Source organism: Trachypithecus francoisi, unplaced genomic scaffold (genome assembly GCF_009764315.1).
Source record: "Trachypithecus francoisi isolate TF-2019V2 unplaced genomic scaffold, Tfra_2.0 Lachesis_group13, whole genome shotgun sequence".
Lineage (NCBI taxonomy): Eukaryota > Metazoa > Chordata > Mammalia > Primates > Cercopithecidae > Trachypithecus > Trachypithecus francoisi.
Genome location: NW_022681458.1, coordinates 102,804,557 through 102,830,056, shown reverse-complemented (window position 1 = coordinate 102,830,056; position 25,500 = coordinate 102,804,557). Strand labels below are relative to the sequence as shown.

Below are 25,500 nucleotides of genomic sequence, written 5' to 3'. Positions count from 1 at the left end.
AAATATGTTTTGTATATTATGCAAAACCAAATATTATATGAATACAATTCTTCTTCAGGTATATTCATTTGATAAAATAGCATTGAGTGCTTTCTGCTTCTTTCTGGAAACATCATGGTTCAGTTGCCCTTATTCTCCTGAACAGCAATTACTTCATCTAATTATATTTACTATATCTATTTCTTTTATGGATTACAATAAGATTAGCAATGTTGTATGCAAGGGGACTGCCTAATCTTATTGTCAACACTTATGACAACAAATGGTTTTCCCTCATTTGCCCTCAGTTAGGTGTTAGTACATGACCTTTCACCCCTTTAATGCTGCCATTAACATTCATGAACTGCTCTGGGTAAAATCACTTAGATGAGGACACAGATATGCTACAAATATTCTCATGTCCCTAAAGATGAATTTGACAAGGAGAAGCCAAGAGTTACTTTCTAATCTCTCCGCTGGACTACAGGATTTCAATATGAATGCACAATGGATGTCGTCTGCCTCTGTAAACAGATTGTGAGCTCTGAGGAATCCAATATCACTCTACAGTTCCATGTGAATACAATCGTGCTTCTTTAAAATGACAGTTTTCTTCCTGATTCATTTCCTCTCATCAATAGAGAGAAGCTTAGTAGGGACAGTTGTATTGAATGCATTATGCAGCAAGGACAGGCCTCCACTGTACAGAAATAAGCTTTGCCGTTGTGACTAAAGGCATTGCTTCACTACTAGCCTGCAGTGACCTGTGAAAGAAACATGAGTGATTCTAATGCATGGCTAACACTCCAGGCTTACAGATGGCATCAGATCCAGACCATTACAGCTGAAACCACAAAGGCAAACTGAAAGAATTTAAGCAATTGCCTGAGCAATTCAGAGCAGTGTTAAGTGACAAAGAAATATGGGAATTTGTGGCCCAAAATATGGAAATTGGCCATCTGTATTTAAAATTTTGACCAATTGCATCATTTTCTCGTTTGTTTTGGCACAGTCTTAAATAAAACAACTTTTACTTTTTGTCCTAAGAGGTGCCTTTTTGGGTTGTAGTATCAACTTGCACAGTGAGAAAATATGTCTGTTATTTTGTATACGGTGTAATAGTTTTCAAGCTAAAGAAAATTATGCCCAAGCACTTGCACTGAAGAGCAGGTAAGAGATAAAATCCTTCCATTGGAAAGAGAGTAAAAAACGACTGAAGATGAAGATGAAAAATACTTATTTTTATTATGTAGATATATCCAACTCTGTTAATTTTCTGAATGAAAAGATATGCGCTGAGGATATATTATTCAATGGGTGAGGAGAGAAAAAAATGTATCAAATTTAACACATTCTGAGAGTGATTTCACCAATTTCCAACAAGATACTTCTCTCTCACCTTATATATAAATTGTCTTAACGTTAAAAGGAAATTAACCTTTTTAAATTTTGCTTGCAAGCTTTTCATGGCAATATTGAAACACTTGAACCCTGATTTATTTTGGAAACAGTTTTGGAAACTTAGCTGTTAATAAGTGTATATTATAATGGTACTAATTAAAGATTGTAATGCCTTTGGGAGGTATAAACATCATGCAAGGCTGCAATGTTACACTCTTAATTAACAGTTTGGAAATGATTACAAATAAGCTGCATGAGCCATCCTCTCTCATTTACATACTGTGATGGACTGTGAGTGGTTTTACTGCAAGGCTACTGATACACTGCCTGTATACCAGTTTATTTCAGCTTCAATTACTTTTGCTATTGATTGAATTCACAAAGTCAAGACTGGAAGTTTTCAGATGATCATTGTGTGCAGATACTTCTCTACCCAGCCCCAACACTTTCTAGTGCACAACCAGGAGGGTAAAAACATTTGTTACCATTTTGGTTATCATTATCTAGCACATGGTGTTATAACTAAGCAGAGCAGTGAACTCAGTTTTCTTTAGAGCAGAGAGATAACATGACTAAGCTTCTAATATTGGAAGAGAGTATAACTTCATGAATACACAAACAGAATTTCAGTTATGTGTGTGGAATTTGGAACATATATGTCATATTACATTTCAATTCTCTTTACTTACTCACACATCTGTTGTCCTCTAGCAATATTCGGTCCCCTCTGCAGGAACAATTCACTCTTCCATTGGGAGTTAAAAGGCACAAGTCATGGCAGCCTCCATTCAATAATGCACATGGAGAAAGTTCACCTACAATAAAGAGGTTGTATTGGTAACATTTCAGATCGAATTTCTGTTCTATGTTAGATATATATTAATAGTAAACTATTAGACTGCCTCAATCTCTCAATAATATGTCATTAAAAAGCAACATTCAGGACTTTTGAAAATCTAAGCACTCCTAAGGCTAAGTACATTACAAAAGTATGTAACACTAATCAAATCTTTCTAACACATTTGATACCATGGCATCAGATGAACTAGTTCTGCTAGAAATCACATTGATACTGCAAACTGCAATTTTGTAAGCACTGCATTGACTAAAGAACTGTTAAGCCCAGATGCAAAGTTTATCTATCAAGTGTAATTTTCATGATTTGAAACAACTTGATTTGAAAATTCAAAGATATGAAGATTGAGAGAGAAATAAGATTTTTAGAAGAAATAATTAAAAATGAACTGCTCCTGTGATGATAAATTATGCAATATAGAAGTTGCCTTGAATATTTCAGATAATTTCAATATTTTGAACAGCCAAATCTTGAGCACTATTCCTAAGAACTATAAAAAAACAAAATCAACCATCGTAGTAACAAAAAATAATATTTTTAAAAAGAAAAAACAAATCCAACTATTACTAGGAAACATATATACATTTTTAGAGATCAGAGATTATACAATGAGAAAATACATTTGCTTTCTATTATAACTTACAGCTATTGGTGTCATTGGCAACAGCTATGATTCCCATTGGCTGATGTGGAATATCGGAACGAAGAATTTTTGTATCTCCTCCTGTGTACTTGTTGGATCGCAGGATAGCTCTTCTTCCCCAGTCTGACCAGAATATATAATTGTCATAAACAGCCAAGCTGAGGAAAGTCCCTGGCCCAGACTTAACTATCACCTGAAATAAATTAAAATACTGTATTTTTATGATGAATACATAGATATTTATATATCCACACCCATTTTTGCTTCAAAAATAAAAGATTTAGTTTAGTTGGATTTAATTAACATAAATCATCAGATAAAAATAAAATTTTACTAAATGAAATATGATATGCTTTATATTTAAAATGTTTTAATCATTGTTAGTGCTTGCAGTGTATTTACATAATATCTCAAGTATACTTTTATTTAATAATTCAATGTGTACAACAAGTGTATTGTTTGGTATTATAAACAAAAATCAACAAGCCAAAAATATTAGATAAAGATTATAAACATGTATTAACCTTTAGTAAGAAATCACCGGATATACAGTAGATACTCATCAAGTTCCCAGAACTACCTATGGAATATAAAGAACCATAAGATCTAGGTTCTTTCTTCATAAGATCTAGGTTCACTGCATGAGTGACTAAACTAGTAGTACATGTCTGAGAATAAAAGTTTAGAAGTAAAGACCATACTTTCACTCAAATCAATATGGAGCAAAAGGGACTAGATTTATCTTTTCATCTAAAACAACCACACAACAGCAAAATATAGGAAACAACACTTTTGAAAACATTGCACATCAGGAAATGAAAGGCATTGATTTCTGGGTAATACGAAATATTAGGTGCATCCCATGGCATCCACCATTTACCAGAGACAGATTATAAGTAGCAGCACACACAGGACAGAAACAGAGCCCAGGTAATTCCATGAATAAAAGTTATGGGAAGTGAAAGTTATGGGTTGCTATATCTCGCTGGGCAGAGGGTCAAGAGTAGAGAGTTCAGCAGAGGGAACTGTGGGTATCTGAAAAGAGTCATCCTGGAGCATTCAGTCAAGTACTGGTAAGTGCATGCATGTGTGCGAGCTGACACCTCCAGGCTGGTGAAAGAACCACCGGAAAGGATGAGAGAGAAGAGTCCCCAGGTTCACATGGGTCCAGAAATCATGTCTGTTAACAACAACCGGATTCAAATATTTAATTCAAATTCTAATTCATGAGACTCTGAGTACTCTTTAGGGTCTGCCTGAGCAGTGGGGAACTATTAACCTAGACTAAATAAACTTTGTTCTAGTCTTCTCTAACAAATCATAAAAGCCAAGCCTGAAAGGAGCAAACTGTTTCAAACTAGCTTAACTGTCAATAATTTTTTATGAGAGTATAAAAATGTATACCAGCAAACTACTATGCAAGGAAAATGTAAAAAGGAAGAAAATGCTCAAATCAACGACTTCTGCTTCCACTTTAAGAAACTAGAAGAAAAGTAACTTAAACTCAAAGTAATAAAAGGAAGAAACTAAGGAAGGGAAATTAAAAAAAAAAAATAGAAAGCAGAAAACAAGAGAGCAAAATCAGTAAAACAAAAAACTGGGTTTTTATGTCAATAAAATGGTTAATACATCATAAAATTAGGTTTGTCCCAGGAATACAACCTGATTCAATATTAAAAAATCAATCAGCATAATTCATCATAATAGCTGACTAAAGAAGAAAACTCATATACATGTCCCAACGCATGCAGAAAAACCACGATAAGATATGGCTTCTATTCTTGACAAAAAACTCAAAAACTAATAACAGAAATATAACGAGGCACAAAACAGGGGTGAACACTGTCACTGCTTCTATTTAACATTATCTTGGAGTTTCTAACTAGTATAATAAGGCAAAAAAAACAAAAAATAAAAAGAATCTACATGGGAAAAGATAAGTCAAACTGTCTTCATTTGCAAGTGACTAAATCCTCTACATAAAACATTTAACAGGATCTATAACAAATGCTACTAGAATGAATAAATTAATTTAGTAACATTGCAGGATACATGGCTGTTATTAAAAAGTAAATTGTATTTCTGTATACTAGCTATGAACAATTAGAAACTGAAATAAAAAACCAACTATTTACAATAACCTCTACAAATATAAAATATTTAAATATAAAAACATATGTACAATAATCTGAAAACTATAAAACATTGCTAAGAGAAATTAACAAAATCCTAAATAAAGAGATGTATAGAGAAGAAGAAGTATAATATATGTGTGCAATTTGTCATCTTTACAGTCTTTAAGTGTACAATTTGGTGGTAATAAAAACATTTATATTCCTTTATTAACTTTTAAGTTCAGGGGTATATGTGCAGGTTTGGTATATGCGTAAGTTTGTATCACAGGGGCTCATTGTACAGACTGTTTCATCCCTCAGGGGTTAAGTTTAGTACCCATTCATGATTTTCATTATTTTTCCTGATCCTCTCGCTCCTCTCACCCTCTGCCCTCCAATGGGTCCCAGTGTCTATTGTTCTCCTCTATATGTCCATGTGTTCCCATCATTCAGCTCCCAATTACAAGTGAGAACATGTGGTATTTGGTTTTCTGTTTCTGCATTAGTTTGCTACAAATAATGTCCTCTAGATCCATCCATGTTTCTACAAAGGACAAGATCTTGTTATTTTTGGTGGTTGCATGGTATTCCATGGTATAAATGCAGCACATCTTCTTTATCCAGTCTACCATTGATCAATTCCATGTCTTTGCTATCGTGAGTAGGGTTGTAATTAACATACATGTGCATGTATCTTTACAATAGAATGATTTACATTCCTTTGGGTATATACCCAGTAATGGGATTGCTGGGTCCAATGGTATCTCTATTTTTAGGCTTTCGAGAAATCATCACACTGTTTTCCACAATGGTTGAAAACATTTTCCTTTTTCTCTACAACCTTGCCAGCATCTGTTATTTATTGACTTTTTAATAATAGCCATTCTGACTGGTGTGAGATGGTATCTCGTTGTGGTTTTGATTTGCATTTCTCTAATATTCAGCGATGTTGAGGTTTTTTGCATTTTTTTTTGGCTGCATGTATGTCTTCTTTTGAAAAGTGTCTGTCATTTGACAACGTTTCCATGAGTTTTTTTTTTTTTTTTTTTTTTGTAAATTTAAGTTTCTTAATAATGCTAGGTATTAGTCCTTTGTCAGACTCATAGTTTGCAAAAATGTTCTTCCGTTCTGTAGGTGGTCTGTTAACTCCGTCAATAGTTTATTTGGCTATGCAGAGCTCTTTAGTTTAATTGTATTCAATTTGTCAATTTTTGCTTTTGTTGCAATTGCTTTTGGTGCCTTTGTCACAAAATCTTTGCCTGTTCCTATGTCTAGAATGGTATTGCCTACCTTGTCTTCCAGGGTTTTTATAGTTTTGAGTTTTACATTTAATTCTTTGATGCATTTTGAATTAATTTTTGTGTATGGTTTAAGAACGGGGTTCAGTTTCAATCTTCTGCATGTGGCTAGCTAGTTATCCCAGCACCATTTATTGAATAGAGTCCTTTCCCCTTTGCTTGTTTTTGTTAGCTTTGTTGAAGATCAGACAGTTGTAGGTATGCAGCCTTTTTTCTGGAATCTCTAGTCTGTTGCATTGGTCCATATGCCAGTTTTTGCATGAGTACCATGCTCTTTGGTTACTGTAGCCCTGCAGTACAGTTTGAAGTCAGTTCGTGTGATTAGGATGCCTTGACTATTTCGGCATTTTTTGGTTTCATGTGAATTTTAAAACCATGTTTTTCTATCTCTGGGAAGAATTTCAATGGTAGTTTAATCATAATAGTATTTAATCTATAAATTGCTTTGGGTGGTATGGCCATTTTTAAAATATTGATTATTCATATCCATGAGCATGGAATGCTTTTACATTTGCTTGTGTCATCTCTGATTTCATTGAGAAGTGCCTTGTAGTACTCCTTGAAGAGATCTTTCTCATCACTGGTTAGTTGTATCATTAGGTGTTTTGTGTGTGTGTGTGTGTGTGTGTGTGTGTGTTGCAATTGTGAGTGGACTGCATTTCTGATTTGGCTGTTCGTTTGGTTGTTGTTAGTGTATAGGAATCCTAGTAATTTGTGTACATTGATTTTGTATCCTGGGACTTTGCTGAAGTTGTTTATCAGCTTAAGAAGCTTTTGGGCTGAGACTATGGTATTTTCTAGATATAGAATCATATTGTCTGCAAACAAAGATATTTTGATTCCCTCTCTCACTTGGATGCCCCTTATTTCTTTCTCTTGCCTGATTGCTCTGTCCAGGACTTGCAATACTATATTGAAAAGGGTTGGTGAGAGAGGGCATCCTTGTTGTACTAGTACATTCTTATGCTACTAATAAAGACCTACCTAAGACTGCGTAATTTATAAAGACAAAAAGGTTTAATTGACCCACAGTTCAGCATGGCTGGGGAGGCCTCAGGAAACTTACAATAATGACAGAAGGGGAAGCAAACATGTTGTTCACATGACAGCAGCAAGAGAAGTGCAGAGGAAAGAAGGCGGAAAGCCCCTTATAAAACGATCAGATCTCATGATAATTCACTCACTCCCATGAGAACAGCATGAAGGTAACCATCCTCATGACCCAAGTACCTCCCATAGAGTCCCTCCCATGACACATGGGGATTATGGGAACTACATTTCAAAATGAGATTTGTGTAGGGACACAGCCAAAACATATCACTTGTCTTGTGCTGATTTTCAACAGGAATGCTTCCAGCTTTTGTCTATTCCATATGATGTTGGCTGTGGATTCGTCATAGATAGCTTTTATTAGTTTGAGGTATGTCCCTTTAATATCTGGTTTATTGAGGTTTGGGGTGTTGAATTTTATCAAAAGCCTTTCCTGCATCTGTTGAGATAATCATGTGTTTTTTTGTCTTTTGTTCCATTTATATGATGAATCACCTATATTGATTTGCATATATTGAACCAACCTTGCATCCTAAGGATAAAGCCTACTTGATAATAGGATAAGCTGTTTGATGTGCTGCTGGAATCAGTTTGCTAGTATTTTCTTGAGAACTTTTATATCAATGTTCATCAAGGATATTGACCTGAAGTTTTCTTTATTTGTTGTGTCTCTACCAGGTTTTGGTATCAGGATGATGCTGGCCTCATATAATGAGTTGTTGACGTTTTCTTCCTCCTCAGTTTTTTGGAATAATTTCAGCAGGAATGGTACCAACTCATTTTTGTACATTTGGCAGACTTCAGCTGTGAATCATCTGGTCCTGGGCTTTTTTTGGTTGGTGGGCTATTTATTATTTATTTCATTTCAGAGCTAATTATTGGTCTGCTCAGGGATTCAACGTTTTCCTGGCTCAATCTTGGAAGGGTATATGTGTCCAGGAATTAAACTATTTATTCTTGATTTTCTAGTGTATGTGCATAGAGGTGCTCATAATATTCTCTGATGGTTATTTCTATTTCTGTGGGGTCAGTGGTACTACCTCCTTTGTCATTTCTAATTGTTTATTTGGATCTTTTCTCACTTCTTCTTTATTAATCTAGCCAGTGGTCTATCTATTTTATTTTATTTTTCAGAAAACCAGGCCCTGGTTTCATTTGGAACAAATCTATGCCTTCCTATTATGTAATACAGGAAGTACTTTCTTCCTTTTATGGAGAAATTATATTGGTGGAGGCGCTGTGGCATATACTTAGAATGAAGAAATGGGCCTTCTGCCTTATCAAATTCTAAGCCAAGAGAGCTTGGCAATCAGTATCCACTTTAGAACTATAGACTTTAGTGATTTCTGCTTGCAGAGTTGTTCTAATTTTTTGTATTTGAAAATCAAATTAAATTGCCTAAATATAATTTTTTAATAAAGATATCAATTTGATTTTTTGGCCTCTGTATTAATATTCCAAACAGGACTCACTAGGTTACTTTTCCCTGTAACCAGGAAAAAAAAAAAAAAAAAAAGAAACTTTTACAAGAATGATTACTGCAAAGGAATGGTAATCAAGAAATAAATATTTAGCAAAATAAACAAAAATTAATGCACACAATGATTCTAGCCAATAAAAGAATTATACAAGGTATTTAGTAAGTACTTATAAACATTATTCATTTAATTCTTAAGATCATTGAGTGAGGCAAGGATTATTGCAAATTGTATTCAGATACAAAGAAACAGCTTGGAGAGATTTGCAACTTGCCAACAGTGATACACCTCATTAATGTAGGATCTGGAATTTGGTATAAGGTTAAACTCCAAATTATAACAGCAAATGTACCAAGCTTACATGCCAATTACCAATTTAAGTGTTTTACTAATAAACTGTGAGGAAGACATAATCTTCTTCACATGTATGAGAAAGTTTAAGAGCAGAGAAATTAGGTAACCTGGCCAAAGTGGCAAAGTTGCACCCAGTGTTCACATTGTTAACCACCTTCTTATTTCATCTCCAAATCCCAACCCCATCCTTTTGCCACACATCACCTCCGCAGGAATTACTATACTCTAGCATTAAAACATTTAGCAACTACTGAAATTGGCATAGTTTGGAGAAAATAGATAATTTAAGGAATATGATAATTAAAAGAATACCACATCTCTCTCCCTCATCCTATATCAAAATATAAATTGTCAGGCATGGTGGCTCATGCCTGTAATCACAGCATTTTGGGAGGGCAAGGCAGGCAGATCACCTGAGGTCAGGAGTTTGTGACCAGCCTGGCCAACATGGTGAAGGCCCTGTCTCTACTAATAATACAAAAAATTAGCCGGGCATGGTGAGACGTGCCTGTAATCCCATATACTCAGGAGGCTGAGACAGGAAAATGGCTTGAACCCCGGAGGCAAAGGTTGCAGTGAGCCAAGATCATGCCACCGCACTCCAGTCTGGGTGACAGAGCAAGACTCTGTCTCAAAAAACAGACAAACAAACAAAAAACCCCAAAACACTGTAAATTATTGTGAGGTAATTAACAACATTATCCTTCTGATTTCCCAAAACCCTGCCACATTCATTCTAAATTAACTGCTAATTACCCTCTCATACAAGCAATTACTTCCATTTCTTTCTGAATATATAAGTAGTTTCTGTTTTATGAAGCAATATTTATTAAACTTTAATGTGCATATACATCACTTTGAGATGTTGTTGAAATTCAGACTTGGATTCACTAGGTCAGGTATTGTCCCTGAGATTCCGCATTTCTCACAAGCTTCCAGGTGCCAATGATCTGATTCAGGGACCCACTTTGGGTAGTTAAGAATTTTAAAACAGAGAAAAGTGGAAAAATAAATAAAATAATAATCTTACCACACAGATATATAATTATTCACCACTTTGGACTAGAAATTTATATTTATTTCCTTTTTTACCTTACAAATTGGTATCAACTATATGCTTTTGTATTCAATTAAAAGGGAGTTGATGGGACTTCTGCTGCCAGCCAAAATGGTGTAAGCCTACTACAGCCTATCTGTCCAACTCATTACAACTTTCCCATTGTATCACTGTCATGGAGACAGGAAAAGAAAAGCAGTAATGGAAAGTTGAGTAGCAGCACATAGAAGGACAGGAGCACAGTAAAATACTATTTTTACTGTCACTGCTTATATTTTGTTTTCCCTACTTTGCATCTGGTGCTACCCAGTGATGAAATAGCTGTCAACATACTAGGTGTACCTTAGATACTTACTCTCAAAGGGTATAGTTTCAATGTCCCTTATAGTTCCCATTAGTTTCCCAAATTCACACAGAGATCATGGGGAGATGGTGGCTGCCTCACACTAGCTCTGCAATCCAGACATACAGTGGGGCCTAGCACCGGCTGTAGTGTTGTGAGTTTTTTTTTTTTTTTTCCAATACTTTAAGTTCTGGGGTACATGTGCAGAACGTGCAGTTTTGTCACATAGGTATACACATGCCATGGTGGTTTGCTGCACCCATCAACTCGTCATCTAGATTAGGTATTTCTCCTAATGTTCTCCCTCCCCTAGCACCCCACCCTCTGACAGAACCCCCGGTATGTGATGTTCCCCTCGTGTCCATATGTTCTTATTGTTCAACTCCCACTTATGAGTAAGAACATGCGTTGTTGTGAGTTTTGAGGCCTTTACACTGCACCTGCTCAAATGGCCTGGCTGCACTCAAGACTTTCAAAAACCTGGATTGAAAATTGCAACCCCATAGGAGTATTTTGGCATTGAATTGGGGGCTTTCTTCATCTGTTTTCTTTTCTAAGCGCTTCGCTTCATTACCCACTGCTATGCAGATGGTTTGCCCAAGTTCTTTGTCTTTTCCTCCTAGGGGAAAGAGCTCAGTACTCAAAGTGACAGGCACTGGAGCAGTACAAAGTACTCTGAGTTGTGAGTAAAATAAAATTTTAACTTAAAAAAAGCAAATGTCCCGAAACTTCAACCTTTTTAGAGAGGAAAGGAAAATGTCTACCTTTATCTGTAACATATTAGAACATCTCATTTTACAAAATGACAAGAGAGTTCTTTCTTAAGTTCTCTTGTCCTTAGAAAAATTTTATCAATGTAAGTGCAGGACACACTGCTGTATAACAGTGATTTTCACATCACTGTCAGTCCTCCAAACACACACACATGCAAACAAATACACACTGGAGCCTTGGAAAACTAATGCAGAAATTGTCCTATTGGAAATATGAAAAGACTGCTAATACCTAGTAAGTACACAGATTAAATATGGTATTTGTCTTTTGGATTTCTTTAGAGATAGCATGCCATTTCCTAGTCGGTATTTCATGAATATAAACAGTCGCCTCTAACAGTATTATGGACTGAGTATTGTGTCCCCTTCCCACAAATTCAGGTGTTGAAACCCCAGTATGATGATAATTGGGGGTGGGGCCTTTGGAGGTAATTAGGCTTAGACAAAGTCATGTAGGTGGGACACCAATGATGTAATTAATGTCCTTACATGTAGAGGAAGAGAGGTGAAAGCCCTTTCTCTCTGTCATGTGAGGACACAGAAAGAAAGCAGCTATCTGAAAGCCAAAGAAGGGGTACGGCCATCACTAGCCCCTCATCATGCTGACACCTTCAACTCATACTTGTCAGCCCCCAGAACTGTGAGAAATAAATCTCTGTTGTTTAAGCCACCCAGTCTATGGCATTTTATTATAGCAGCCTGAGCTAAAACAAACATTTCTTCCTGTAATAAGAGCCACACTTTGAGATTTATAGCTGCTTTAAATTTTAGTAAATGCATATTTTTAACATCAGTATGAAGGACAGATTGCTTGCTATGAGAGTGTAAAAATAATAACTGCTCTGGTATGCCATGTAAGATTGTCCTGGGAAAGGGAAGGACAAAAAGGCAAAGAGGAGGGGGACGGGGAAGAAAGGAATTTGACAGAGGGAATATTTGGTGCAAAATCCAGCAACAATGGGGAGCATGAAGTGCTGGGAAACTGAACAAAGGCTGAGTGTGACTCTCCCTCAGACATCTGGGAAGAAAATAGGCGGCATGAGAAAGGCAAGAAGGGCTAGCATATGACACATTCCTTTCTGCAGGCTGTGGTTTGTGATTCTGAGTTTTATGCTGAAAGCAGTGGTCAGCTGTTAACAGTTTTAAAGCAGATTAATGTCATTATTTGTTTGTAGTTTTAAAGATTCTTCTGCCTCTGCTATACAGACTAGTTTAGATAAGAACCAAAAGAGTTTCAGAGAGACCAGTCAAGATCCACAGCATTCAGCCAAAGTATAATACTTCTGATATTTTGAGTAAGAGAGAAAAGTGAAGGAGAACCCAATTAATACAGCGATATTTACAAATGAAAGACTCCCTAAATCACGTTTTACCAGAATTCATGAGTTTTCACTTATCTTTTCATCTTTTTAAATTACCAGTAAGAGCTAAGATTTCATGAATGCTTTTCATACACAGGATCCATATGTATTACATGTGTAATACATAATTTAATCTACACAATAACCTTTGTGGTAGATACTATTTTAAACCACATTTTACAGGTAATGACTGAAGTTTGAAGACGTCAGCTCAAGGTCACAGATTTACTAAGCAATCTGAGACTATGTCAGACCCAAAGCATCCAAGATTTGAATTAATTTTGACGTGGTGACAGGGACTAGAGAAACTCTTGTTTGATTTATTAGCAGATGTATACATGCTGTTTTTATAATTAAATTGATACTCCTTCAAGTTAGGGAAGATAGTCTTTTCTTTGATTTCTCCAGTATCGTATTTTAGACTAATAAAATAGACCATCAACAAACATTTTTGAATCAAAGAATGAACATTTTGATACTTGATGTAAATAAAAACAGTTGTTATGGATATTCTTATGAAAAACGAAAGTTTTTCCATGTTGCACCAAAAGCCATTATAACAACCTTTTATTAACTTTAACACTAATGCTAGTAGTTTAGTTTTTTACTTCTGCTGACACAGAGAAAGGAGAAAAAAAATATTAAATTTAGTCCATAATTATGCATGTTGCTTTTGTAGGGTACAATAGGTTTCACTAAGAACCAAGCTAACTCCTGCCATCTCATTTCCCGTTAAATTTCATATGGAACAGAAAATGAAATCCATTAAATTACATGTTTCAATTTCCATGTTAAAATACTTCTATTAAAAGTTCATGAATGCTGCACCTTGCATGCCTAGTCAGAGTCTTTACGTATAGCGCAGAAGCCTTGTCATCACAAATTGCACTCTACCATGCTGTATGGTAATGCACCATTATGGCATAATTTTAAGGTACTTTTAGCTTGAGCCTAGAAATGGGTTTATGTTTCAAAATGGTAATTCATGTTTCTTCACCAAATGCATTTCTTGACACAGCTACTTATTCTCAAGTGTGTCCTGATAGACATATCTATGTCTATTTTCACATAGACTTGAAATTTATGTGTCAGAAATGTATAGTCACTAGTCACACACCCTTTGCATCTTGAAGCTTCACTGGTGCCTTGTTGGTGAAAGCACTCAGAACAGTCAAAAATAAACCTGAATGTAAAAATATTCAGTTTTATAAGCCAGACAACATATTTCCAACACCCAAATGCTAAATGTCAAACCAAACAATTTAAAAACCAGGAACTGGGAGGCTTTCCAAACTCTCCAACTGATTGCCTCATTGACAAGATTATCAACAATCACTATGAGAAACGACAGCTTGGTCCCTGCCATGGCTGGGTATGATAGAATGTTACTGATTTCAAAGAAATGTGGTAAATTGGTAATATAGTAAATCAGTAATTTAAAAACTAAAAAACTAAAGTAAAATATTTAATATAAAATGGATTATTATATTTAACTTGCCTGAGGGAGTTTGTAGAACAAATACAAGATGCCTAAATGACATTAGTGTCTACCCAAACTTGTAAAGAACCACATTCAAAGCACTGATCTAAAATTATTCCTCTATTGTGTCTACTGTGCTCTTAGGAAAGAAAACACACACACACACACACACACACACACACACAATCACAAATGCAATAAAGTTTCTTAATATAGAATATTCTATTTCTTCTAATAATCTCTTATTAGAAGAAACTCTTCTAATAGTAAAATCAACCCTCTAGATAACTACTTTCAAATAGAAAACATGATTGCCTAATTTCTATTACTCTGAGCTTCTTAGTAGACCCTCAAGTCTTTCAGAAGATTGTATCAGTTAAGCCTGAAGCAAGAAATAGCTGGTATGCTCAAATTACAATACTATGAAGAGGGCTGAATCAAGGGACTCTTAACAAAGATTTTGGGAGAGTATAGGGATGCCATAAGTGATGGTAGAGGACCCTGGAGCTGTACCACCCTTCGGCCGGAAAGGCCAATGAGCTGGAGACATTTTCAGAACCCTGGAGAAGAGAGTCACATTGAAAAGAGTCACCAGTTTTCACTAAAGAGGCAGATCCTTCAGAGAGGGATATTGAAGAATGAATTCCTTTGATTTTATGCAAACTCTTTCTAATCTATTTATCTAACTCAACCAGAGGCCAGAGGGAAAGGAAGTCAGTTTCCATATGGGGAAGCCCCCTGGAGGAAGAAACAGAAGGAGCAGGATGGATAAAAGATCTGGAAGATACACCAGAGAGTAGTCGTGGAAAGAACTCTTCTGAGACTCATTATTTTTCATTTTCTTTGGATAACTTTTTGATTCTTGGGACTCAGTCTCCTAATCTGTAAAATAAGACAGTAATAAAGCAACGGCTCATCTCCGCTTCTTTTCTAAGGAAAGAGAAAAGGTAAAATATTGCCTGAGGTCACCCAGAGGACTCATGAGAAGAAATATAAACTGTGAGATTACTGAGATGTTGTAGCCACTGTTACATGGAATCTGGTCAAGTTTTATATTTTTATTTTCTTGCCTTTATGTATGACTGCAATTATTAAATTTATAGCTCATCCAAAATTCTGAATTAAGTATATTTAAACAGTTTGATTCATAAGCTGATTTGTAATAATGAAGAGTACTTTATTTCAAAAAATGAATATATATTTTTGTGAGTTCCTTTTACTTTGAATTCTTTTCAGACACATTCATTGTGAGAGTCAATTCAACAGTGTTTTCCTTTGGGAATCCTCTTCCAGCTACCCAAGGTAAAATGGCTTCTTTTTCCTCTCCACATCCAGAACAGTTTTTGAACACCTTCATTAGAACATTAATCAGAGGATATTGTAAGAGCTTTTATTTTCTCAATCTCTCTGGAAAGACTGAAATATTTGAAACCAGGGATTGTGTCTTTTTATTTTTGTAACCCAAGTGCTTAAAACTTAACTTTCAATAATTATTTACTGATAGAATAGTAAATAAATGAGTGATTAAAAAAATACTTTTCTTCTGCTCTATGAATTTATTTCTTCTGCTGCTGCTTCTTTTAAAGTGTGTGTGTGTGTGTGTGTGTGTGTGTGTGTGTGTGTACGAACCACTAGCTAGGCTTTGTACTTCATTTGCATATGCACACAAAATGAAATCTTTTCTTTGTGGAATGGTATTACCAACATTTATATTTTACTGAAGAACTATAGATATAATCTTCACAGGATCAAACTCATACCTTTGATAAATATTTCAATGATTTTACTCTCTGGATCTCACTGTCTAAATACAACACTCCTGGCTTTTTAATATTTTAGTAGAAAAAGTGAAGAGCTAGTCAAAGGAGGATATATTAAATCAAAACCTCATATGTCCACACTATTCTGAAATTCCAGTCTTAATCTTTCAAATTGAGATTCACAGAAGCTCAGGAAAAAAAAAATATATATATATATTACTTTAAATGCTAGATTACAAGAAGTCAAAAACTATCCTGTAGTTATATGTATGCATGAATATGTGTCTGTCAATGTGTTTGTATGTATGAATAGCAAGGAAAGGGCCAATTTAATTTGACATTCCATACATTTGAAAAAAATACAGCCTAGGACTATTAGCATGAGTGCTAGAGTAAGAGGTTTGCATTCATATCTAGCAATACCTCTTATTAGTATATATTAGTAATTATGTTTGTCATAAGATTCTGGAAAATATTAAATAATATACCTAAAATACTTAGCATGGCAACACAGTAAGCTCTTAATAATTGTTAGCTATAATTATTAATATTCTTGCATGAATATTATGGGAGTTAAACAAGTTGTTTAGATCTGTTAAATAAGATTTAAAATCTTAAATATTCTTTGAATCTTATTTTTGTTTTTTAAAGTGTTGCAAACTACAAAATCAACTTAAAAATTAACTTTTCGAATTGATTTTCATTTGTAAATTTAATATTTTAAACTTCTGATTTTATGACATCATTAAATCTATGCTTAGAGATAAAACTGATGTCTAATTTAGAGAAATCTTTACGTTTCATTTTATTTTTTGCTGGCATGTCAACTGAAAAGTTCTACTAAGGGTACAAACGTTATTATGCCTATTTAGAGATTTTGAGGTAAATAAAAAAGCAGAGTTTCATCTAAGCAAGTCATATGATATGGACATTGGCTGGCCCAAAGCTTCTATTCACCTGTGATATTGAAACTGCAGCTGTTATAAATAGATGAAGTTATACTGACCATCTACAAGATTTTTAATTCTGGAAATCAAATAATTTTATTTGTTTGTTGTATCTATGAGGGAAGGGAGGGTGTCTCCAATGGGGTTCAGGACACAGTACCACAAAATATGGAACCTTGGCATTTGAGAAAACAGCAGAAGCAGGAAGGCAACTCTGACCTTCTCTCTCCTTTCTCCCCTGAAACAAGCCGTAAATGAATTGTGTAGCCTTTTACTGAAGTAGGTCATACGACTGCAGTCTGCCCTTGGAGAAAAGGAAACCCTCATCTGCCTTATACTTGGAGGAAAGGCCCCCCTAACGTGCCCTACACATGGAGGAAGGGAATATCACACAGTGACATGGAGAAGAATCTGAATAAACAGGCCTAAGTTTCCCCCACGGTTTAGTATATTACTATTAGATCATAACCCACATGGTCCTCCCATCATATTACTCCACAACTATCCACTTCATCATCAAACTTAGCACAAAAATGCACATATTTCACTATTTCTTAGGTTTATTTCTGAAGGCTCCATTGTCACTTAAAAGTTATATAAAATAAACTTATATGCTGTTCTCTCGTTAATGTGTCTTTTGTTCTAACGGTCTCAGCTATGAACTTAGCAATGGGCAAGGAAAGACTTGCCTTTGCCCCTACATCTGTTTGAAACATACTGTTCTGAACATTCTCATGACTGCCAACCAAAACAAGCAAATTAAAAAAAAAAAAAAACAATTTTTTTCAATGTCACTTTGAGAAAGTGACAAAGTTTCGTGACTGGAGGTTATATCCAAAATGTATATTTAACTATAGAGTTAAATTACATACATGTCCATAGGTCACCTCAGGGTCACTTTAATAAATATGGAAATATTTATCAAATGTATATGTAATGGTGTGAAAGTAAGTTCTGTATTTGAATTTTCATAAATATATGTTGATGTCATCCTAAGATAGTTCTTTATATATCAAATTAAAAGGCAAATATTTTAAAAATAAAAAGTAAAAACTACTACAGGTTCTGACTACATGACTATCTGAATGTTCATGTACACATCTTCTTAACTATGCATCTTTTTAAAATCAGATTTATTACAGTATGATTTACACACCAAGTGAGTTTTAATTCATTTTTAACAATCACAATAATTATGCATATGTTACTTCCCACATTCAACTCCCAACAATTTTCTTCCTCATAAGCAAACTCTCATCAATTTCTTGAATAAGACATTTGGGAAATGTTTATTTTTAGACTTGAAAAAAATTTTGGATTATCATTAAGTCTATTTACCCATAATCCTTAAAATTAAATATATGCTTTAGAAACTTGTCTCAATTTAAAATTCATCTTCTTCATTAGAATTCTATTAATGAAACAGAAATTCAATACAAAAATTTAACAAGAATACAAAAGCTAAAAAATGTGTAAAAGTGGCATCTTTCCTATATCCAGATTTGAGTGTCTGCACATCTAATCCTTTCCAAGGGCCTCAAAAGTTATCAAAATGCTCTCTAGTGCCCTATATGGCCTGACCCCTGTTACCTCTCTGGAACTATTACCTACTGTGCTCCCCCATGCTCTTCTGTTCTCTCTATGCTAGCCACAAATGCATTAGGACTATGCCTCAAGTGCATGAAACATATAAGATCTTTGTATTGGCTGTTCTCTATGCCTGTGAGTCTCTTCCTCAAAATATTCACACAACCAGCTAGCTCACCCCTTCAGGATTTTGCTCAAATATCACTTTTCTATGAAGGAGGCTTATCTTGAGTTCCCTATCGCAACTTGCCTCTCTTTACTATATCACACTCAGTGCTCTTATTCAGCTCTCCTTTGTACTTGTTAGGTTTATGGCTTATTATCTGTCTTCCCAGGAACATAATGTTCTTGGGAGTAGGGATCTTTATCTGTGCAGTTCAGTGATGGAGCCTAAGTTCTAAAGAATATCACCTGATGCATATTAGGCACTCAACAAATACTTGTTGAACAAAAGAATAAAGTGGTTAGTCACCAGGAAAATGCAAGTCAAATCCACAATGAAATACTACCTCACACCTGTTAGGATGGCTATAATGAAAAAGATGATAATAAGTATTAGCAAGGATGTGGAAAAATAGAATTCTCCTACAGTGCTGGAGGGAATGGAGAATGGCACAGCCACTTTAGAGAGCAGTTCCACAATGCCTCAAATGGTTCAACATAGTGTCTGCATGGCCCAGCGAATCTGAGTTTACCCAAGTAAAATGTAAAAATATGTCTACACTAAAATTTGTACAGAAAAGATCATAGCAGCACTATTTATACTAGTCAAAAGAGGAAATAACTCAAATGTCCATCTAATGATGAATGAATAAATAGAATGTGCTATATCCATATAGTAGAATATCAATCATGACTAAAAGTAAGTGAAGTATGAATGCATGCTACAATATAAATGAACTATGAATACATCACGCTAAGTGAAAGAAGCTAATCAGAAAGGACCACATATTATATGATTTAATTTATAGGAAATTTCCAGAATAGGCAAATCTATAAGGAAGTAGACACCTGGTTGCTTAGGGCTAAGGGAGTGAGAGCTTGAGGACTGACAGGTAAGTGAGGAAGGGTTTCTTTTCCGTGTGATAAAAATGTTTTAGGATGGGCACAGTGCTGCACACTTGAAATCCCAGCACTTCAGGACGCCAAGGCGAGGGGATCACTTGAGCCCAAGAGTTTGAGAACAGCCTGGGCAACATGGCAATAGCCTCTACAAAAAATACAAAAAAATAGCTGGGTGTGGTGCCATGTGCCTGTAGCTCCAGTTACTCAGGAGACTGAGGTGGGAGGATAGCTTAAACGTGGGAGGCAGAGGCTTTAGTGATTTGTAATGGCACCACTGCACTCCAGCCTGGGCAGCAGAGCCAGAACCTGTCTCCAAAAGAAAAGAAACCAAACTTGAAAGCACAATCTGTGCTCTCAAACAAAGGAAATATAAATACGGGCTACAATATCAAAAACATTTTATGATTTCTGATAATAATACAGAAAAGCACGTAATAGTCTTGCAAATAAAATCTAATTGGTTCATAGATCTAAGTGACATACTGTGTAATACAAGGACAACTGAACATGTTAAACAATGTCACAGTATACAGTATGCAAATCCAGACTTCAAAATTCTACAAGATAAACTAACTGTTTTTTTTAGCAACAAAAAATTGCCAAGCCTCCTAAATGACCAAGATAAAAAGGAAAACTAGATTAAAAATATTTAAGAGACATATCAATTATTTGCAATATATGGACTTTATCTGGATTCCAATTCAGAGACACATACGACAGGTTTATATATGTAGAATATATTAAAAGATCCACAAAAAGTTACTAGAACTAAGACATGACCAGAGTAAATACAGAGAATACAAAGAACAATTGTATATCTGTCTACAAGGAAGGAAAAAAATAGAAATTAAAATTAAATCAACTACAAATTTTAATAGTAGCAGAAATATATTAAGTACTCAGTGCAGAAAAAAGTCCAATGCCTGCCTGGAATATCTTGTGGGTCCAGAAAGTAAGAACTTGTTGAAAAACTGATGGGGCATGTGAAGAGAACGTGGACGTACATTTGGAAGACCTCTTAATGGCCACATGGGGGACATTGGAGAAACAAATAAAAATAATATTAGATTATAATCTATGGAATAAGTAAAATAAATTTCCATGATTCTGCACTGACATACATAATTGAATAAACAAGTTAATGAATAAACAAGGGAAAGTTCTTCCTTAGAGGAGATTTCTGGTTAATAAATATGGAAGAAACTAATTAAAATAGAAAATTATCACTTGGCAAGATTTACATTAAATCATCATTTCAGGCAAGAAACATGAAACAAATGCTAAAATTAGTGAGCAAAGGTACAATGAGGATTACAATATTTACATAGTTTGAAAAACTCTTCCTACAAGAATATTAATTAATTTCATAGGGAATAAATAGTAACTTTACAGTGGAATAAAATGTCACTTTAATCAAGTGATAAAAGTTAACATGACTGAGAAGGGCAAATGTCACTATTATAGTGTCCCTCAACCGAGAATTTAATCATGAGACCACATCAAATAAACCCAAATTGAGGGACATGCTGAAAAACAACAGGCCAATGATACTCAAATACATAAAGTTAAGGAAATAGAAAACAAGACTGGGGCAATATCTAACATTAACTGTCAACAAGGAAATAGGGTCATCAAATGTAATGTGTGATCCAGGATTGGACCCTGGGTTAGAAAAAAGTGTATTAATACAATTGTAGAAATTTGAAAAAGATCTGTAGATTAATTAATAATTTATTACTGTCAGTTTTCATAACTATTATGGGTTTTTAAAATGTTAACATTTAGGGAAGCTTGATCAAGGTTATATAGAAACTCTCTGTACTATTTTGTAACTTTTTGGAAGCCCAACATTATTTTAAAAATTAAATCATTAAACATAAAAACAATTTCATAGCAATAAATATAAAATGCATTTACTAAAATATGTACAAGACCTCTACACTGAAAACTAATAAACACTGATGCCAGAATTAAAGACCTAAATAAGTTATTGTATGCTTACCATATTTAACAATAGCAAAATTCATTACAATTATGATATAAATTCTACCCTGATTTATCTATAATACAGTAAAATCCCATTCAAAATTTTGATATACGTTTTTGTTGAAATTCTCAAACTAATTCTAAAATGTATAGGAAAATGAAAAGAAACCAAAATAGCTAACACATTATACTTACTTAATTTTTGCCAAAGGTGGAAAGGCAATTACAGAGAAAAGGTGCTCTTCAATAAATGAAGTTGGAACAACTATATGTATACATGTTTGTTATTGTGTACATACAAAAAGAAAGATAAACGGGGATTCAGGGGAATGTATCGGTGCCCAGAAAACAATACTCCAAAATGAAGACTTCAGAAGCAGCCTCAGAAGCAAAGTTTCTCCCTGACTTTCTCCTGCCCTCCTATCTCTGGCCCCTCATTCTCCCTGGAGGCAAGCCATAAAAAATACAATTCCTCTTCCCCAATGTGAGTCATAGAAACTAAAACTCCTTTTCCTCACAGCCAGTCTTAAAAGGTAGAATAATTACTGTAACTTTTCCCATCTTTCTGTCTAGGAGCTAGGCCATGAAGAAATTTTCCACCCTACCCTTGTCCTATAGTAGGTCATAATTCCCTCATTCATAGAGATCCTGCCCCCTACCTAGGAGGAAGGAATCCGACACAGAGAATCCAAAAAGAATCTGACCACACAGGCCTGGTTGAGTTTTTTCACCTCAGTAAGATAGCATTTGATCATACCCTTCTTGTCCAATCATGTTTCTATATGGCTGTCCATTCTTTATTGAACTTAGACATAAAAATGAATCATTTTCCTTGTGCCTTTAGTTATTCATTCTGAAGGTTCCCATGTCACATAAAGCTTTGATTAAATTGTTATGTTTTTTCTCTTGTTAGCCTATCTTTTGTTACAGATGTGCTGGCTGTGACTCTTAGGATAAAGAGAGAAGGTATCGTGCCCTTTCAGCCTGATAGAACGAAGGAAAGAATTAGATTGTTTCTTCTAGGGTTTTTATGGTATTAGGTCTAACATTTAAGTCTCTAATCCATCTTGAATTAATTTTCGTATAAGGGGTAAGGAAAGGATCCAGTTTCAGCTTTCTACTTATGGCTAGCCAATTTTCCCAGCACCATTTATTAAATAGGGAATCCTTTCCCCATTTCTTGTTTCTCTCAGGTTTGTCAAAGATCAGATGGCTGTAGATGTGTGGTATTATTTCTGAGGACTCTGTTCTGTTCCATTGGTCTATATCTCTGTTGTGGTACCAGTACCATGCTGTTTTGGTTACTGTAGCCTTGTAGTATAGTTTGAAGTCAGGTAGCGTGATGCCTCCAGCTTTGTCCTTTTGACTTAGGATTGTCTTGGCAATGCGGGCTCTTTTTTGGTTCCATATGAACTTTAAAGCAGTTTTTTCCAATTCTGTGAAGAAAGTCATTGGTAGCTTGATGGGGATGGCATTAAATCTATAAATAACCTTGGGCAGTATGGCCATTTTCACGATATTGATTCTTCCTATCCATGAGCATGGTATGTTCTTCCATTTGTTTGTGTCCTCTTTGATTTCACTGAGCAGTGGTTTGTAGTTCTCCTTGAAGAGGTCCTTTACATCCCTTGTAAGCTGGATTCCTAGGTATTTTATTCTCTTTGAAGCAATTGTGAATGGAAGTTCATTCCTGATTTGGCTCTCTGCTTGTCTGTTACTGGTGTATAAGAATGCTTGTGATTTTTGCACATTAATTTTGTATCCTGAGACTTTGCTGAAGTTGCTTATCAGCTTAAGGAGATTTTGGGCTGAGACGATGGGTTTCAGGACATAGGCATGGGCAAGGACTTCATGTCTAAAACACCAAAAGCAACGGCAGCAAAAGCAAAAATTGACACATGGGATCTAATTAAACTAAAGAGCTTTTGCACAGCTAAAGAAACTACCATCAGAGTGAACAGGCAACCTACAGAATGGGAAAAAATTTTGCAACCTACTCATCTGACAAAGGGCTAATATCCAGAATCTACAAAGAACTCAAACAAATATACAAGAAAAAAACAAACAACCCCGTCAAAAAGTGGGGAAAGGATATGAACAGACATTTCTCAAAAGAAGACATCCATACAGCCAACAGACACATGAAAAAATGCTCGTCATCACTCGCCATCAGAGAAATGCAAATCAAAACTACAATGAGATACCATCTCACACCAGTTAGAATGGCAATCATTAAGAAGTCAGGAAACAACAGGTGTTGGAGAGGATGTGGAGAAATAGGAACACTTTTACACTGTTGGTGGGATTGTAAACTAGTTCAACCATTATGGAAAACAGTATGGCGTTTCCTCAAGGATCTAGAACTAGATGTACCATATGACCCAGCCATCCCACTACTGGGTATATACCCAAAGGATTATAAATTACTCTACTACAAAGACACATGCACACGTATGTTTATTGCGGCACTATTCACAATAGCAAAGACTTGGAATCAACCCAAATGTCCATCTGTGACAGACTGGATTAAGAAAATGTGGCACATATACACCATGGAATACTATGCAGCCATAAAAAGGATGAGTTTGCATCCTTTGTAGGGACATGGATGCAGCTGGAAACCATCATTCTTAGCAAACTATCACAAGAAGAGAAAACCAAACACCGCATGTTCTCACTCATAGGTGGGAACTGAACAATGAGATCACTTGGACTCGGGAAGGGGAACATCACACACTGGGGCCTATCATGGGGAGGGGGGAGGAGGGAGGGATTGCATGGGGGAGTTATACATGATATAAACGTCATGCACATGTACCCTAGAACTTAAAGTATAATAAAAAAAAAAAGAATTAGATTGTTTCAATGATGAATTGTCTCAAGTAATTAATATAAACTCATATAAGTAAAGAAAAAAATAACATCTATACAAACTTCCTCAAAAAAAATAGAAGAGGAAATACTTTCCAATTCATTTTATGAAACTAGAGTAACCTTAATACCTAAATTTAACAGACAAGAAATGATATATCTATGTATCTTATGACTATCAATCTAAATATTTTATTTTATTTTATTTTATTTTATTTATTTATTTTTTTTTTTTGAGACGGAGTCTCGCTCTGTGGCCCAGGCTGGAGTGCAGTGCCCAGATCTCAGCTCACTGCAAGCTCCGCCTCCCGGGTTTACGCCATTCTCCTGACTCAGCCTCCTGAGTAGCTGGGACTACAGGCACCCGCCACCTCACCCGGCTAGTTTTTTTTTTTTTTTTTTTTTTGTATTTTTAGTAGAGACGGGGTTTCACCGTGTTAGCCAGGATGGTCTTGATCTCCTGACCTCATGATCTGCCCGTCTCGGCCTCCCAAAGTGCTGGGATTACAGGCTTGAGCCACCGCACCCGGCCAATCTAAATATTTTGAACAAAATACTAGTAATTTGAATTTAAGCTTATTTGGACAATAATACATGATTATTAAGATGGTTTATCTCAGGAATGCTTTAATATTTTTAAAAAGTTTAATGCAATTTTCTATATAAACAAAATAAACCAGAAAATACATGTGATCCTTGCAACAGATGCAGAAAAAGCATTTGACAAAATTTAACCCTGATTCATGAGAAAAAGATACAGAAAATTAGAAATAAAAGGAAATTTCCTCAAGCTGATAAAGAGTATCAATGAACAATCTACAGGCTAACACAATACCTAGTGGTGGTGGTGATTTTAAGACCCTATATATTTTCAAAGTTACTTATAAAATTTTAGTTACTTTATCTTATATAAATTATGACTCAATATGATTTTTAAAAGATAACTGCAGATATTTTGACTGAATATTTGATAAATTAAGAAACCATTACTTGAAAATATAATAATGGTTTTGCAATAATGGAAACTAATAAAAACAATTTATTTTTGTATATACTAACATGTTTAGTGTAACTAACATGCACTAACACGTTTATAC

At 35.1% G+C, this 25,500-nt stretch overlaps 1 protein-coding gene across 1 annotated transcript in view; it reads right to left on the bottom strand.

The window, feature by feature from the left end:
• The window catches only part of LOC117095052 (low-density lipoprotein receptor-related protein 1B), a 1,687,268-nt gene that overhangs the window by 14,079 nt on the left and 1,647,689 nt on the right, over positions 1 to 25,500 (bottom strand). The window contains exons 44-45 of the mRNA XM_033231629.1: positions 2,880 to 3,072; positions 2,070 to 2,195 (exon numbers count right to left, since the gene is read on the bottom strand). Coding sequence (XP_033087520.1) covers positions 2,070 to 2,195; positions 2,880 to 3,072 — 319 coding nt within the window. The remainder of the gene's footprint in view (positions 1 to 2,069; positions 2,196 to 2,879; positions 3,073 to 25,500) is intronic.